This window comes from Ascaphus truei, chromosome 7, assembly GCF_040206685.1.
Source record: "Ascaphus truei isolate aAscTru1 chromosome 7, aAscTru1.hap1, whole genome shotgun sequence".
Taxonomy (NCBI): Eukaryota; Metazoa; Chordata; class Amphibia; order Anura; family Ascaphidae; genus Ascaphus; species Ascaphus truei.
Window position 1 is genome coordinate 79,482,848 of NC_134489.1, and position 17,615 is coordinate 79,500,462.

The following is a 17,615-nucleotide window of genomic DNA, read 5'->3' on the forward strand; positions in this document are numbered from 1 at the left end:
ATGACAACGCAGAGTCAAATGACGACGCGTTGCCATGCGTCACATGAAGTCGTGATGTCAAATGGCTCCGCCGATGCCGGAGAAAAGGTATGGGGGGTGGGGGCGTGAGCAAAGGGGGGGGGGGGAGCAGGCAGGGGGACCCAAACAAAAAAGTTTGGGCACCCCTGGTCTAGGTGATCATATCTATGTATATAATGGCTACTAAATACATGAGGAAGATAAGCCTAGTCAATCTAGAATGGATGATAAAAATACATAATATTAACAGTGTTCAACATATTGCTTATTATCATATGAACTTCTTAGAAAAACATGCAGCCAGCACATATACATGTCATATTTCCTGTATTTTATTCACAGCGTGTTTATGCTGTATGTTAACCGCTTTGGTGCCTGAATGCATTAGTTTGCAATGCATTGGTAGCATCAAAGTGGCTAAATAATTTTGTGTCATAAGGTTTTGTTAAAAGTCCTATTACATAACCTCATGGTCGTCCAATTCCTCCCTCGCCCGAACGCACACACAATGGCATCACATGAGCTGACTAACGCAGATTTCTACAAGTTAATGCTTGTTTTGTATCCCAAGCATTATTTATTGTTACTGCTTTTTTTGGTATATCCAAATGAGGTTGTTTTTTGCAACCTATGTACAGTATGCATACGCATTTCTTAGTAAATATAGCATATTTCTTAAAAAATATTGATGTGATCCCATTTTTTGAGAATGTACATTTTCAACGCAGTGATGTCTTCCATTAGTTCATCTAGGCCTATGTTTCACTTTATGGACAAGTAGGGCGTAATAGAAGAAAAGTACAGTGGTACAATTAAGTGAAGTGTCACATATCATAAATGGCTCTTTTAACGTCATTCTAAAGCCAAAAGATAAAAAATCTGGAAACTTGATACATTGACTTCCTTTAGGTTTACAGTTGTTCACAATTATTTGTATTGCAAATCATCTTCCGGGACACATTTGCTAATATTCACCAGATTTTATCTGTACTCGTATACATTCCTCTCCAACAATGAATTAAAGAACAACTTAACAACTTAGATTTCATCTCTGAAATTTATTACAAGAACTAAATAGACCAAAGAATAAATAAGCACAATAACCTTAGAAATAAGCAGACATTTTAAAATATTTTAGATTATTTGTATGGGGACACACAGCCCTGTAAGCTCAGATCCCAAACCCACCACATCATATATATTTGTGTCACAAAGAGTGCTACTACCCAAAGCCATCGTTCTTACAGAAACATGGCTAACCCCTAAAACCCCTGATGCAAGTATCGCCATTCAGGGATACTCCATTTTTAGGAGAGATAGGTCAAAGAGAGGAGGAGGGGTTTTATTTTATATTGCAGATACATTACAATTTACACTGTTAAATTGCCCCCCAAGCCCACCCTCTTTTGAAATTCTAGTTGGCAAAATCTGCCTCCCCTTTTCTAAGCCCATCTTGCTCGCTGGCATCTACCGCCCCCCTAAAGCCCCTCTACAATCCCTGGCTGATATCACCCAGTTTCTAGGCTCCATTTCCTCTCTGAACGAGAAGAGTGAGCTGCTAGTTCTTGGGGATTTCAACTTCAATTGGCTTGACCCTAAAAACCATAAAATCCAGATACAACTCAAGTCACTTAACCTATCACAACTCATTTCCCAACCCACACGGATAAACCAGAAATCGCATAACCATTCCTTGCTAGACTGGATTCTCTCCTCAAACCCCTGCAGAATCCAATCCTCTGGCATCCTTCCTGACATTTTCAGTGACCATGCAATAGTGTACTTTGTAAGGAAAATTAAAACGCCCCATTCAAGCACTAAAGATCTCCTCACTAGAACATTTAAAAACTTTAACCCACAACAGTTTCTGGATGACCTTACCAACTGCCCATGGCACAGAATCGATTTAATTCCCGACCCTGATTCTGCGCTCGACTATTTCCAATCCAAGTTCTTAAAACTCTGCGATACCCATGATCCACTATGCAAAATAAGGGTACGGGGGGCCCATCTTCCATGGGTTACAACTGACCTTATTGCACTCTACCAGCTCAGGGATACCTTGTGGAAAAGCTACAAAGTAAATGGCACTACCAAGGAACTCAATCACTACAGATGCCTGCGGAACATGTGCACAAGACAAACAAGGCACGTAAAAGCACAATATTACTCTGACAATCTCCACCAAAATACATCAAACCCAGCTAACTTCTGGAAGGTTATCAACAATATATTCCAGCCTCCTAACCATCAACAACCAAGTAATATCACTAAGGGGGATATTACTCTGACAAACCCCACTGACATTGCAAATGCATTTAATGATTACTTTGTAGGGTGTGCCACTAACTTATTAGCGAAACGCAGCCCAAACCACAAACCTGAATCTCATCCTGGGAGTGCCCACATAGCTCCACCCGCTCCCAACACTGCCCACAATTTTCAATTTGGCCCAGTATCTGAAGAGGAGATTACACAAGCGCTCCTCAAACTAAAACTAAGCAGCCAATGCGGACCTGACTAACTACAATCTAGGTTCCTACGTTTTGGTGCCCCAGCCATTGCCAAACCAATTGCTTCCATAGTCAACTCTATCCTGTCTGCAGGCCATATCCCTAAGACCTGGAAAACTGCCAAAGTTGTCCCAATCTTCAAAAGTGGGGACAAAAAACACTGTCTCAAACTACAGACCAATCTCACTTCTCCCAATTCTATCCAAAGTCATGGAAAAATGTGTCCACTCCCAATTAAGCGATTACTATACCAAGACAAATTTCCCTAGCCAATTCCAATCTGGGTTTCGTCCCAAACACTCCACGGTAACTACACTGCTAAAAGTTTGCAATGAAATCCATTGTGGAATGGAACAGGGACAACTCACTGGTGCAGTATGCCTAGATTTTGCAAAGGCTTTTGATACAGTTGATCATGCTATCCTGCTTAACAAACTCCAGAGCTCTGGAATAGGGAAGCATGCTTTAAACTGGTTTCAATCCTACCTATCAGGAAGATCCCAACATGTGTCCATCTCAGGCTCTAACTCCAACCCCCTGGATATCACCTGTGGTGTCCCGCAAGGCTCTGTTCTGGGGCCCCTACTCTTCTCAGTGTTCATCAATGATCTTCCCACAGCTTGTAAGGAAGCCTCAATACACGTGTATGCAGATGACACAATCCTATATGCACACAGCCATAGCCTCTCTGACCTTCAACACATACTTCAGTCTGACTTTTTGAGACTCGAAAACTGGATTTCCCAAAACAAACTGTTTTTAAACACTGACAAGACTGTAACAATGGTATTTAGGACCAAGACTAAATTTTTAAAGCTTCCAGCGACTGAGCTCCAGATTAGAACCAACGCTAACACCACCCTAACCCCTGTCACTAGTTTTAAATACCTGGGCTTATGGTTTGACTCCCACTTAACATTCGGGATGCACATTGATACCCTGACAACCAAGACCTATGCCAAACTAGGGGTACTTTACAGGAACAAATCCTCCCTAAGTCTCCTGGTCAGAAAGCGTATCGCACAGCAGATGCTAATGCCAATTATTGACTATGGAGACATAGTATATGGCACGGCTCCTCAAACCCACCTTAGCAAACTTGACACCCTCTACAATTCAATTTGTCGTTTTGTTCTCCAATGCAACTACAACACACATCACTGCGAAATGCTCAAAGAACTAGATTGGTCATCACTAGAGTCTAGGCGCAAAGTTCACCTTTCCTCTCTTGCCTTTAAGGGCAAGCTACCCAGCTATCTGAACAAGCTCCTCACCCCTACCACATGCAGCATCTATCACCTGAGATCAGACTCCAAAAGACTGTTCATGGTCACAAGGCTCAACAAAGTATCCGGCCGTTCCTCTTTCTCTTACCGTGCACCCCAAAACTGGAACAACCTACCAGAGACTCTCACATCCACCACCAGTTTAAGTTCTTTCAAATCTAAGGCTGTCTCACATTTTAATCTGGTCTGCAACTGTTTCATTCGCCCATAATATATATTTTCTTTAACTGTGCATGCAATGTCTTTTATATAATGTATACCCTGTTCATTTATGTAACTGTATTTGTAACCATGTATTATTTGTCTTAACTCTGTGCCCAGGACATACTTGAAAACGAGAGGTAACTCTCAATGTATTACTTCCTGGTAAAATATTTTATAAATAAATAAATAATTACGATTGTGACCTCATGTATAGGCAGTGGCCTGGGACCCAGGACTAGAGTTTTGACCAGCCCCCCCCCCCCGTGTCAGAGGTCTTGCAAGCCCTTCCCTTTCACACCTCGTGAACCCCCTCCTCTATCCCCCCCTCTCACCATGTATTTATCTCCCCCGTCTCTCACTCTTACCCCCTCTTTTCCTCACTCACTCTCTCCCCTCACCGCTCACTGTCTTTCTCATTCCCATGCTCCCCCCTCCGCTATCACTCAATTACCCCCCTCTTACTCAATCCTCCCCTCCTCACACTCATTCTGTCCTCCCCCATGGACACAAGCACACACACAATTTCTCCCACCACACACAGACACAACACCCCCAATACCCATACAAGTCTCCCCCCCATAATCTCCCCCACAATAATTATCCTCTCACAATACCCACACAATCTCACTCTCACACACACACACACAATAATCCCCCTACAAAATACATAAAACACCACCCCCATCTCCAAATACATACACTGGCGACACACTTTATTCGAGCTCGGCTAGTCCCACGAATTCGGGTATACCCGGGTGTATTGAGGTTTATGACTGTTTTCTGCCCGAGTGCATTGGGTTATTTTCAGGCAGGGATTGAAGCATTTTATTCCCGCTGGCTGCAATACTGCACAGTATATATATATATATACTGCATTACAATTCATGAATTTATGCCATCTGGTAGACACGCGAAGCATTGCAGCCTATTAAATCCTAATCATTATCATTTAACAGATCAGCCGCCCGTCAGCCAGGCATGAACCCAGGCTGGGAAGGCAAATGCAACGGGGCTTGTCAGAGGTGAGGAGCGGCGCATTCCAGGTATCTGCCAGGTACATACTGGGTATTTGCTCGAATAAAGTGTGTCGGTGCAGTACAACACTACACCCCAAATATATATTACACTACCCCCCAAATACATACAATACTGACCCCAAATACGTACGACAATACCCCTCCAAATACATACAACACTATCCCACAAATACATACAATATTACCCCCCTCCCCACCCACCCAAATACATACAGCACTATCCCACAAATACATACAACACTACCCCCCTCCCCACCCACCCAAATACATACAACACACACTTTCCTTGGGGATGGTCTCGGCCTCTCTTGCTCCGGCTCTTCCTCAGCTGATGCAGGCCTCCCTCTCTCTCCCACGCCGGGCCCCTGGCTTTTCCCAGCTGCTGTGGGCCTCTTGCCGGGCCTCCCTCTTTGTCCCATGTCAGGCCTCTCTCCTGCCGGTGCGTGCCGGAAGCTGGGCTCAGATTCTGGCGTGCACCGGCGGGAAAGAGAGAGAGAGAATAGCGCCCTGTGTGGCAGAAAGAGGCAGGTCCGGCAGGAGACTCGTAGCAGCTTTGGAGAGCCGAGCCCCGGCAGCAGGATGCAGAAGTTGTGTCTGGCCGGGCCCAACTTACATCACCTGCCAGCCAGGCGCTCACAACCACCGGGCCCGGGACACTTGTCCCGGCTCTCCCCCCCCTGTCGGTGGCCCTGTTTATAGAACAAAAGAAAAAAAGCCCTAGTACTACATCCAACATGACAAATTATATAGTCAAATATTTATTTGTTTATCTTCTTATAAACAATGGTCATTTAGTTCAATTCTTTTGTCAAAGTATTTTAAGCCTACAACCACGTCACAGCATGGCCCCTCTGTAGGTCCTAACTACTACTATGTGTATGGGCAGCAGAAATTAAATATATTTTCGTTCTAGCCTTCTTATTCACTGAATGGAGATAAACCTTTAATGTGGTTTTAGTATTACTAATTAATAACAATTTGTGAATACTTTAGTGATTTATAGTAAAATTCCAAAGTACGGGGAAATCGTTTTGGTTGAGGAGAATCTTACTTGTGCAGCCAACACAACATAGACAAACAAATTCTTCAAAGTGCAGGTCTCCTCTAAGACAGAGATCCCATATGGGACCTGAAACGTTGTTTTTCCGCTGTTCTTGGCTTTGACATTAAATGGAGAACTTCATTATGAACTTGTGAGTAGGGCTCTACTGTGCATCTCCTTCTTAGAGGAGACCTGCACTCTGAAGAAATTGTTTTACTTTAGCGATTAAGTAATCACTAACAAAAGTAATTCCTTGTCTCAACTGTATGTTTAAGTCAGGGGTGGCCAACTCCAGTCCTCAAGGGCCACCAATAGGTTGAGTTTTAAGGATATCCCTGCTTCAGCACAGGTGACTCAATCAGTGGCATGGTCATTGATTGAGCCACCTGTGCTGAAGCAGGGATATCCTTAAAACCTGGCCCTTGAGGACTGGAGTTGGCCACCCCTGGTATAAGTATTGCTGTGATATGAAATTCCTCTGGCAAGTAAGGGACTAATTACAATCTCTTTGGATCTCTCTGTGCTGTTTTGAATTTGCTCCCTGATGAAAATACTGTATTGTTACTAGCAAGTTAACTATCTTCAAACACATTTTTTTTGTCTTTCTAAACAGAGCGATATTATGTTTTGGAAGGGCAAAGAGATGCTCTTCTCTGTGGTAACAGCTCAGATGCAGGGTAAGAGAAATGGAAAACTTTATTCTTAATAAACTTGCTGAAAACTAAGATTATTTTATTTGCAGAAAAATAATCATATATTGTATCGCTGTTTAACAAAGAAAAAAAATCCCTAAAAAGGAAAAGGCCTTTATTTTTCCATTGGTGCGTCTGCTGCATATACAGTATTTGTTCCAGATTTACACCAGTTTTGCCTTTTGAGATATATGAGCCTATTCATTAAACTGCTCATTTGTATTTGACAAACCAAGCTATATGTACAATAGCAAAAAAAATAAGGTTATTACTGATGTGTTCATACTGTATGTAAGACTTAACCCATGTTTACTAAGCAGTCATCTGCACGAAAACACCTTCCGATGCTGAAAGATGGTAACAGCTCATTGACTTGAATGGTTTTAACGTGTCTTCCAGCGTCGGAAGGTTCTTTATGGCAGAAAACTGCTTATTAAATATGCCTTTAACCCTTCTTCTCCCATATTATACATCATCAGAGATGGCCGATTGTCTCAGTGTGATTCTATTTTTTTTTTTTTTTGCATTTTGGAATTTTTTTAAATTATTTTATTATATTATTTTTATTATATTATTCGAATTTTCTAATATTTTCAAAAAAAAATTAACATTCTTTCAATTTTTCCGAATTCTTAAAGATTCTGCAATTTTTGAAAAATTGTTCCGTTTTTATTTTTGGCAAATTGACTTCTATTTTATTTTTATTTATTTTATTCTTTTTTTGGGGGGGGGGGGGTAATATTCTCCACATTTCTTTAATTATTTTGAGAATTTTCTAATATTCCATTTTTGATTTTTTGAATATTCAATTTTTTTTTTTTAATTTCACTTGCGATTACTTTTTTCAAACTCCAACGAATTTGCAAATCTTTGAAAATACAGAAAACAGCAATTTTTAACTATTAATCTCACCAGCTTGAGGTTGGCAAAAAATATTTGCAAGATTTTAATTGGCAGTTACGCTCTCCGATTATTAATTAATTTATGAATACTTCAATGTGCGACATTCGGCCATTTATATAAAAATGTTGCATATTGCATGGAACTGTCAAGTAAAAAAAATAACTCTACTTACAGGTGCGTCGATGAGTATTCTAAAACTTGCCTTGGAAAATCTGGGGCTATCACCAACAAGACTCAGGTACATGCTGGGTACATGCTGCAACATTTCAGTGACATTTCTGCAGAAAGACTAATGTCCCATCGGATTAACACAGCAGGGGTCCCTGGCAGTCCCATTTAAACTGTGTTAATCCGATGGGCCATTAGTCTGTATGCATAAATGTCACTGAAATGTTGCAGCATGTACCCAGCATGTACCTGAGTCTTGTTAGCGATTGCCCCAGATTTTCCATGGCAAGTTTTAGAATACTCGTCGGCGCACCTGTAACACACATTTGACTACAGTGAGATATGTTACCTAGTGGTATAACACATTACCATTTGATGCGTGATAACACAGAATACCACAGTACAATGAAACAATATGTCACCAGAAAAAAAAACAAAATTGTATTTATTGTTTTCACAATAATTAGTTCCCTAAAATTCCTAATTTTTAGGAAAACTTGGTGTAGCACAACACTCTAGTGATATCTTCTCATGTGTGAACAAATAATTGACATGTACAGTAATGCAGATTTTATTACAGTTGCCATAATATAATATGAGGGCCAATATTACTCTTCACTCTTCTGCCATAAGTGCTGGAAGACATATTACAGCTTATTCCAATTGATGAGCTGTAAGGTGTCTTATTGCAGAAGAATTTTTTAGTAAATATTGGCCAATACCTTTCTATGATATCTGTTCATGATGTCATATTATGTATGCATGTATATCTTTAATTATGTAGTGCTTTCACAGCAGTAATACACGTGACATAATAATATAACAAAAAATGGGAATAAGCGCTTCAGACATAAAAGTAACATTAAGAAAAGGAGCCCCTGCCCCAAATTGCTTACAATCTAACTGGTAAGTAGGAAGAACGTACAGAGATAGTAGGATGGTGTTCTGGTAAGTGTGTCTGCAAGGGGTCATGGTTGATGTATGAGTTGTATTGTATCAGCCACCAAGCTACCCATTTGCTTAAGTTAGTGTGTTTTAAGATGTGTCTTAAAGGTGGATAGAGAGGGTGCTAAAAAAAATGCCTTCTGTATTTACTCTATGGTAATGCCTTACCTGCAATGTTTGCATGGATGTTTTTCATGCATTTAACATGTAGTATGATGGAATGTATTGCTTACTTCATATTCAATTTTATTTTTGTATAGGCAATGTCCGAAAGGATACGTATGTGTAAAAGCTGGAAGAAACCCCAACTATGGCTATACAAGCTTTGACACATTCAGCTGGGCTTTTTTGTCCCTGTTTCGACTGATGACTCAGGATTTTTGGGAAAACCTTTATCAATTGGTGAGCATAATTTCAGAACAAATGCTTTATTTCTTGTAAGCTTAAAGTATTTGATGAATGTTAACCTATATACCATACATTTTTTAAGACTTGTATATCAGTGACAAAGTTAATTAGAAATAGGAGGTGCACAATATTGGTGTTAGAAGTGGTGATGAAATAGGAAAAATCTAAGCTTCATTCCATCCTGTGTGAAAATATTATCAACAATAAAAATGTAATCTCTTTAAAAATAGAACTGAAACAGAAAATAGACATAAACATCAAGTACTGGTGAGCAACAGACCCAAGAAGGGCCGGTAGACCACTGAGATCCCCTTATATATATAAGCACTCAATCACATAGTACAATAGTCAGGTAGACCTAAAATAGGAACAAGGCAGAACCCAGAACATCCAAAAAGTATGATGATGTGATATGACGTGTAATGTAAAAACAAGTTTATTAGTATTTATAAAGTTAAAATAAAGGGTTTTAAAAAATACTCCAGGGGGCAAATAAAGGGGGGAGCTACAAAAAGTAGAAGCTCAAACACAGTCATTCTTGTCACTGTCCCTTCATAGGGTAGTAACCAGGCTGGGTAGCCTCACAAAAATAGGCGGATGAGCCTACTAGGAGGAAGGGAGCTCCTAGGTAAACTTCCCTCTCCCACAACCACCCTACAATTGGTACTATATTAAATGTTAGCCATGCTCATAATTAGTCTAACAGGCATGTAGTGTCCATAAATGAATAGCAAGTAAAAGACTAGTGATAGCACAGAAGTAGGTATATAGCTTGATGAATATCAACTGAGGAGCTAGTTATACCAACTCCCCCTCACTTAGCCACATGTACAGTAGAAGATGGATAACATATCAGCTGTATGACCCTGTGTATGCAAATATAACAGGGTGTGATTACTGTGGTTGCGTGAGTGTTAAAAGGGAACACTCAGGGTGAGCTGTGCTAAACCCCATTGGTGTATGGAAACAGCTATGAAGTGTCTAAAAATAGTAAGATACTTGCAGTACTGTAGTGGTGTAAGAAGTACTCATATCAGCTGTTACACAGTATCTCATAGAACATATATCGTGGTCGTGGACTCAGCAAGTCATGAAGCAAATGCTTCCAATAGTACTTAAATAGTACTTAGATACCCATGGTAGTCTAATGCAGCGATCCCGACGGCCGTTTCACGGAGGCACTTTCTCAAGGGATGTGACCTACATATAACTATTAGGGGAGTGCTGGTGTCATATTTGTCTGGTTTTTTGAACAGAAAATAATCAGCATTTTAGGGCTACTTACAGGGCTAAGGAAAGGACAGGAACTACTTATGTTTCCACATTTCTGTCACTATATTCCCAAAGCTGTTTACACCTTTAATATATCATGCAATATTGATACAGCATATGTGAAGGACAAGCATTACTTTTTATCTTTCCTATTTCTTTTGAACAGAAATTTCCCCAAAGCTTTAGTATGCAGTAAAACCTGTGCTGTCATGTTAGGGTTCGTGAATATAGAGAACCAGCCATTAAAATGCAGATCATTTTGGTCTTGTCAGTTTGAGCTTTGTTTCTGGTATAGCATTGTGAAACTAAGAAAAATAAGGACTTTCTGAGGGAATAACCCACCCGTGGTACACATTAAAATGTTTACACTAGTCAGTACAGTAATGGCTAACTACTGAACCCAGTCTGTAGTCACTTATTAGTGGAGTAAAGCCTTCAGTTGTAGCGATGAGATCCCTGACATGGACTCTCACTTCCTATGCCCTAATCCATTATCAGAGATAAGCAAGGCCTGATCAACCTTCCCTAATAATGGTTTGTATTTGCCCATATTTTAACATTCACAGTGAGTCAGAAGAGTTATTTGACTCTAGAGATTCTGCTCTAAGGAGGGGAGCAGGTGAATACATACTAACAAGTACAACTCACCTATTTATTTGCATAATGTTACAGCAAAGTAAACAAATACACAGTAACCAATATTTAAATTCATGTACTAACTAATTGTAATGGGTTAGACTCCACCTTGCAAGAATCTACAGACGAGCAAACGAGTATTCTAACACTTGCCTTAAACTTGCCTTAAACTAGCCAGGTACATGCTGGGTACATTTCAGTGACATTTCTGCAGAGGCTAATTGCCCATCGGATAAACACAGCAGGGGTTCCTGGCAGTCCCATTCAGTTTGAATGGGACTGCCAGGGACACCCACTGTTAATCCGATGGGCCATTAGTCTGTCTGCAGAAATGTGTGAAATGTTGCAGCATGTACCCAGCATGTACCTGGGTCTTTTTGGAGATTGTCCCAGGTTTGTTTTAGAATAATCGTCGGCACTACAGTACCTTGATAAATATGTAATGTAGACTGCCATAATAGCCGGTTGGGGTACAGTGTCTCTGATGAAGGCAGCAGGTAAACTTTAAAACGACCTCATTGGCTTCGTCTTTAGAAATTCCTTTCTAAAATGAAAAAATAAAAATATATGAATTTTTCAGACGCTACGTGCTGCTGGCAAAACCTACATGATCTTTTTCGTGCTGGTAATTTTCCTGGGCTCCTTCTACTTGGTGAACCTGATCTTGGCTGTGGTAGCCATGGCTTATGATGAACAGAATCAGGCAACGTTAGAAGAAGCAGAGCAGAAAGAAATAGAATTTCAGCAGATGATGGAACAATTGAGAAGACACCAGGAAGAAATTCAGGTAACATTGCTTTCAAGAATACCACAGCCAACAGACACACAATCCATGTCTGGTGATAACATATTTACGATACAGTATGTAAAAGGCTGAAGGTTGTGTAGCAAATGCAATCCCTTCCACTATTGTCTCTAAATCCTATAACTGCTACTCAATCAAGAGGTACAAATTTGCTCTATCTTCCCCTTTCATCCTGATTACATGAGTTTGTATGAAATTATCCAGTAGTTTCCTATGTAAGACAAATATGTTTTCAGGGACTCTCAGTTTTAAATATGCCCACCATTGTTATTTATATATTCATCACTCATCTGTGATCACGTGTATTAATTAAGTCTTACACAGCTCTTCACAGTTTTTCAATGCTTTGATCTCATGGATTCCATTTGGTAGTGAATGGAGGGGGCTGTAGATTTATTTGTGTAATCCAAAGAGACTTTTGGTATGGATGGTATCCCTAAGTTTAGTCAGCAGCGGTAACATGCTAGCTGTGTCTCCCAGCACTCAAAACTATGATGCTACAGTAAGTTATGCTGAATTGGATGTAATACATACACTAACAGACATTTGAAGATGTCAATGTTTTGGACTCCCCCAACTTGTCTTCCACAAGCTGGAGGAAGCAACGCTGGGGAGATTAGAAGATAAAGGGTAAAACGTGGGTTGTTATGTTTCTCCCTGAACAGAATACTGTCATTCTGTTTCTTTTAATATAACTGATTCCCAAATGTACCATTACTGTATGGCATACAAAATAAAAAAAACACAACATTTTTAACAGCTTTTCAGATAGATGAAAATGGGATGCAAGGGCTTACAGGCTAGATTTGATATGATGTACTCTATATGGTATTACCAAAATGAACTATGTATTATAGTTTGCTGGGTACATCCACATATTGAATATATTAACAATTAGAAATACCCTTCAGCATCTAATTAAACAAATTGCATCAAATCGAAAGTTTTTAGAGTCGGGGTGAAAATCTATGACCACCCAAATGTGACATGTACCGCAATATATAAAAAATAGTTATGTTTGTAGTAACCCTTTGTTCTCTAATAGGCGGCAGCTGCAGCAGCAGATACCATGGTAGGATCAAGAGAATTCAGTGGCGGCACTGGGTTTGGCGGGCTCTCGGAGAGCTCTTCTGAAGCATCAAAGCTAAGCTCAAAAAGTGCCAAGGAGAGGAGAAACAGAAAGAAAAGAAAACAAAAAGAGCACGGCAAGGGAGATGAGAAGGGTGATGATGAAAAGTTCCACAAGTCAACATCAGAAACAAGCATTAAAAGGAAAGGGTTCCGGTTTTCCATTGAAGGAAATCGACTGACCTATGAAAAGAAGTACTCCTCCCCACATCAGGTACTGTTACATTTTTGTCTTGTGATGGAGCTAAAGAAATACCTTCGTATGACCTTTTAATGGTAGCATATTTGATCACGGTGTGAGACTGAAAGTGTGAAAACATTTTTTTTATATGTAGAAGTAGTACAATATATTAACTCTTAATAACATTTAAGATTGAAAAACTGCACATTCAACAACAGATATTTCAAACAAAACACATGATTCTAAGAAATATCACAATTTTGCATCAACCAATAAACATATTGGACTAGTATTTTATGAGCATGATAAGGAAATACTATACAGTAACAATGTCATTTTTTAAACCTTCTTCTAAATGTCTGTTCAAATGTCACAGATGGGTTTCCCCCTGAATAATTTTATGCCCAAAGTAACTTACTGCATAGATTCACACAGTAACACTTTCATTTACACATAATAAAGGTAGTATTTTAATATTGTTTTCTTTTTTATTATTTGATAGTCTCTGCTTAGTATCCGTGGCTCCCTGTTTTCCCCGAGGCGCAACAGTAGAGCCAGCCTGTTTAGCTTCAGAGGGCGTGGGAAGGATGTAGGGTCAGAAAATGACTTTGCAGATGATGAACACAGCACATTTGAGGACAACGAGAGCAGAAGAGGTTCATTGTTCGTACCAAACAGACAAGGAGAACGGCGGAACAGTAATATAAGTCAAACCAGTAAAGCATCAAGGACCCTGCCAGTGAACGGGAAGATGCACAGCACGGTGGATTGCAATGGAGTGGTCTCCCTGCTCGGTGGTCCATCAGCTCCGACATCGCCTGTTGGACTACTTCTGCCAGAGGTGATAATAGATAGACCAACTTCTGATGACAATGTAAGGAAGTTTCAAATAGTTTAGGCATGGTAGCCTTTTTATAGTGCTTCCATCAGTGTTTCCAGGAACACTTGATCTTTGGTTGGTCAAGCTGCGAATGCAACTGCTTTTTGCAATGCCTATAATTTACTAACAGCATAAATTATTATTATACATTAGTTAAGACAACTAATCCTACTGTATTTACAACTAACAAGGTATGGTATGGTACATATAACGCATGTAAGCCTTACAAATTAGTTCATCTATCTAGCAAAGTATATGTTTAGCATATAAGAAGATGAATCTGAAAATATATGAAAGCAACATTTTGTAATTATGTTTCAGTAATACAATGAAGTCCCCATTGATGTATATTTAAGGTTCTACAATACTGTATGTGCCTTAGGTAACTGGCTTTAATCCTTCCGTAAATATCATAGGTTCTATACTGCACATCCCAGTTAAAATCTTATTTTTACCTAAAAAACCCTTTGTGGCTTACAACATGCATCACAAGTGCACCGCATCAGAAATACAGATGCAGAGGCCATTATTTTAAGAAATCACGGCGCCGGTTTCATGTGTGCTGCTGTACTCCACGCGGCATGAACGCGGCCAATCGCCCCAAGCACACGTATTTATTGTGGTTGCTTTGTTTGACTTTCATGGATTGTGTGCAATTAAATGCAATGAAATTAATTAATTGTAATGTGTACAGTATTGTGCTACTGTGTCAATTTCAGGTGTTTAAAAACCACGACACTAAAATGCCAATTTCTGCACTCGCCTGCACTCGCGTCTTAAGGTGGTACGGTTGGAAGAAATCCCGCACCATGACATGGGTATTCCGAGATATACACCGCGTGATTTGTTAATATTATGACCGCTGCATCTGTAGCAGGCTCCACACCAGCTCCACATTCTTTTCTTTCATTCAAGTAGCATTATCCTACAATTTGTGTTATTTGAAATATTGATAACATATAATAAACAACGGAAGAAGAGATGTGTGAATCCTATTTAGTAGAGTACCCACTGATATACCCTCCTCAAACCTTCCTCTATTCAATATACAGGAGTGTTACTCTAAAGAGAGGTACCTGTGAACACACCTGAGATACCTGGGAAATAAGTATACTGTACTTACATATTGAAATGATCTTATTTTCCAAGGATCTCATGTGTATAGGTATCTCCATATGAGTGTGTTGGGAAGTACTGTATATAAATCAATGGGTACTCTATTAAATAGACACACTCTCTATGTTTGAACTCTGTAATGCTTTGCAAAATATCGTGAAAAATTGCAAACTTTAAAAAAACTAAAATGAAAAAAAAAACATAAAAATTGTCAAAGAAAATAGTTTTGCACATTTCTAAATGGAAGCAACATATCAACATATTTGTTACACTTACCATACAGTGGCAAAGTAAATCATAGTTGAAGAGTAGTGAATATCCATAGAACAGTTCCCTTCCTTTTCTCTACCGTTTAAAATATTTTTGTTTAATTGTACATAATAAGATAGGATCAATTATTTGGCTTTTCGATGTTGAAACATTTCCTTTACTTGCGCAGGACTTTGCAAAAGGTTTGTAATCTTTTTTGTTGGGTTTCTTTAAAAACAAAAACAAAATAAGCACTCTTCATTCTGTAGCTTTTAAGATGCACACTTTTAAAATTACACAACTACGCCTTATTATCTGGTCAGTGTTCAATACAATACAGTACTGCAGTGATGGCCAACTCCAGTCTTCAAGAGTAAAGAGGTTTTCAGGATATCCCAGCTTCAGCACAGGTGGCTCAATCAGTGCCTATATCCCTGCTTCTGCTCAGGTGGCTCAATCAGTGGCTCATTCTTTTTGACTGAGCCACTGATTGAGCCACCTGTGCTGAAGCAGGGATATCCTGAAAACCTGACCCGTTGGTGGCTCTTGGGGTCTGAAGTTGCCCATCCCTGCAGTACAACATGATTACAAATAGCAATCCCATGCAATCAGTTCCTAAGTTCTATCTGTACAATTTCTGAGATCGGTCAAGTTTAAAATGTGCTCGCACACAGAATCTTCTAATTGCATTTTACAGAGCACACCATTTTTATTTACCAGAGGTCATTAGGTCTTATTATGTCCCAACACTCTGTAAACACCAATATTAAACCACTATGTAAAGTCATTTAAAGTCATTTTGAAATAATAGTATATTCCGTGGCAAGTCGCCCTGAACAGTTAGTTTTTGTGTGTCTCAGTACACATATCAATGATGACATCGGACCTCCGATTTGTAATGGATAGCAATTGCTGCACCACAGTAAAAAGCTGTTGCATGTGGTAACAAACTCAATAATTGTTGAAATAGAATCCAAAGATATTTTAGCAAGAATAGTCTGGCAATGCAGATTAGCTACTGTACATGCGGTTGCATGAAGCATGCTATTCCTATACACTAACGATACATGTACACTTACTAACATTTGCAAAAGAAGAATTATTCCTCATTGTTTTCGTTTACATTTTCAGGGCGCCAATACAGAAAATGAGATAAGAAAAAGGAGATTGAGTTCTTATCGTCTTTCTATGGATTTTCTGGAAGATCCTGGTCTTAGACAAAGAGCTCTGAGTATTGCCAGTAATCTGACAAATACAATGGAAGGTATACACTTTCTACATTTACCATAATCAACTTTAAAGTGTTAAGCAATATCAAGGCATAGTATTCAGCAAAGAGCGGGTAGGCATTCCTAATTCAAGAGAGACATTCCCCCATCTTTCTGCATATATCAGAATCCATCATAGGATCCACTACAGGCAGATTCTGTCTGAAATCCACTTCAAGATTTTTAGAAGCAAGATCAATTTTTGTGGAGTTTCAAGTCCCCTCTAAATAACATAGGGAGAGCCTTCTGTGCTTAAAAAGGAGCACCCCGGAGAGATATGCTAATTGTATATGCAAAGTATATTTAATTGACACGCAAATGCTAAAGCAGGGTGTGCTAAACCAGCTGATAACAAATACTTTAACACCATTGTTAGAAGCGGATAGCTTGCACTTCCTCATTGCCACTTCAATGTTCCTAGTGCACAAAAAGGAGCACACCTGAGATACCTGTGAGATATGCTAATAGCTGGATTACCGGTGTGAGCAGTAGAGCTCAAAAGTATGCTGTGACAGTGGTGATCTAGTCATCAGCTGGTTTGGCTCACACTGCTAGAGCGGCTGCCTAGCGTAACAAAGGTTGTGGGTTCTAATCCAGTTGGGCCTGACACCAGCACCTCACAAACAGTATCTTAGACTTGTCAACTCAATGTAGTCCTTATAGAAATCCTTTTTTGGAAGTGTGGTATGTGAGTCATTTAAATATACTTTGCATATCTCACTATAATATGACCCAGGCACCTCAGGTATGATCCTTTTTTTTTTAGCGGTCTGTATGTTATTTAGAGGGAGGTTTGAGGTATCCCTACATACACATACATACACATACATACACATACATACATATATACACATATACCCTATT

At 39.5% G+C, this 17,615-nt stretch overlaps 1 protein-coding gene across 6 annotated transcripts in view; it reads left to right on the plus strand.

Annotated features, from left to right (window-relative positions):
• The window catches only part of LOC142499606 (sodium channel protein type 2 subunit alpha-like), a 167,676-nt gene that overhangs the window by 55,147 nt on the left and 94,914 nt on the right, over positions 1 to 17,615 (plus strand). For all 6 annotated transcript variants that reach the window (XM_075609189.1, XM_075609192.1, XM_075609188.1 and 3 more), the window contains 6 exons: positions 6,714 to 6,777; positions 9,069 to 9,210; positions 11,705 to 11,911; positions 12,975 to 13,271; positions 13,741 to 14,079; positions 16,615 to 16,747. In XM_075609189.1, coding sequence (XP_075465304.1) covers positions 6,714 to 6,777; positions 9,069 to 9,210; positions 11,705 to 11,911; positions 12,975 to 13,271; positions 13,741 to 14,079; positions 16,615 to 16,747 — 1,182 coding nt within the window. The remainder of the gene's footprint in view (positions 1 to 6,713; positions 6,778 to 9,068; positions 9,211 to 11,704; positions 11,912 to 12,974; positions 13,272 to 13,740; positions 14,080 to 16,614; positions 16,748 to 17,615) is intronic.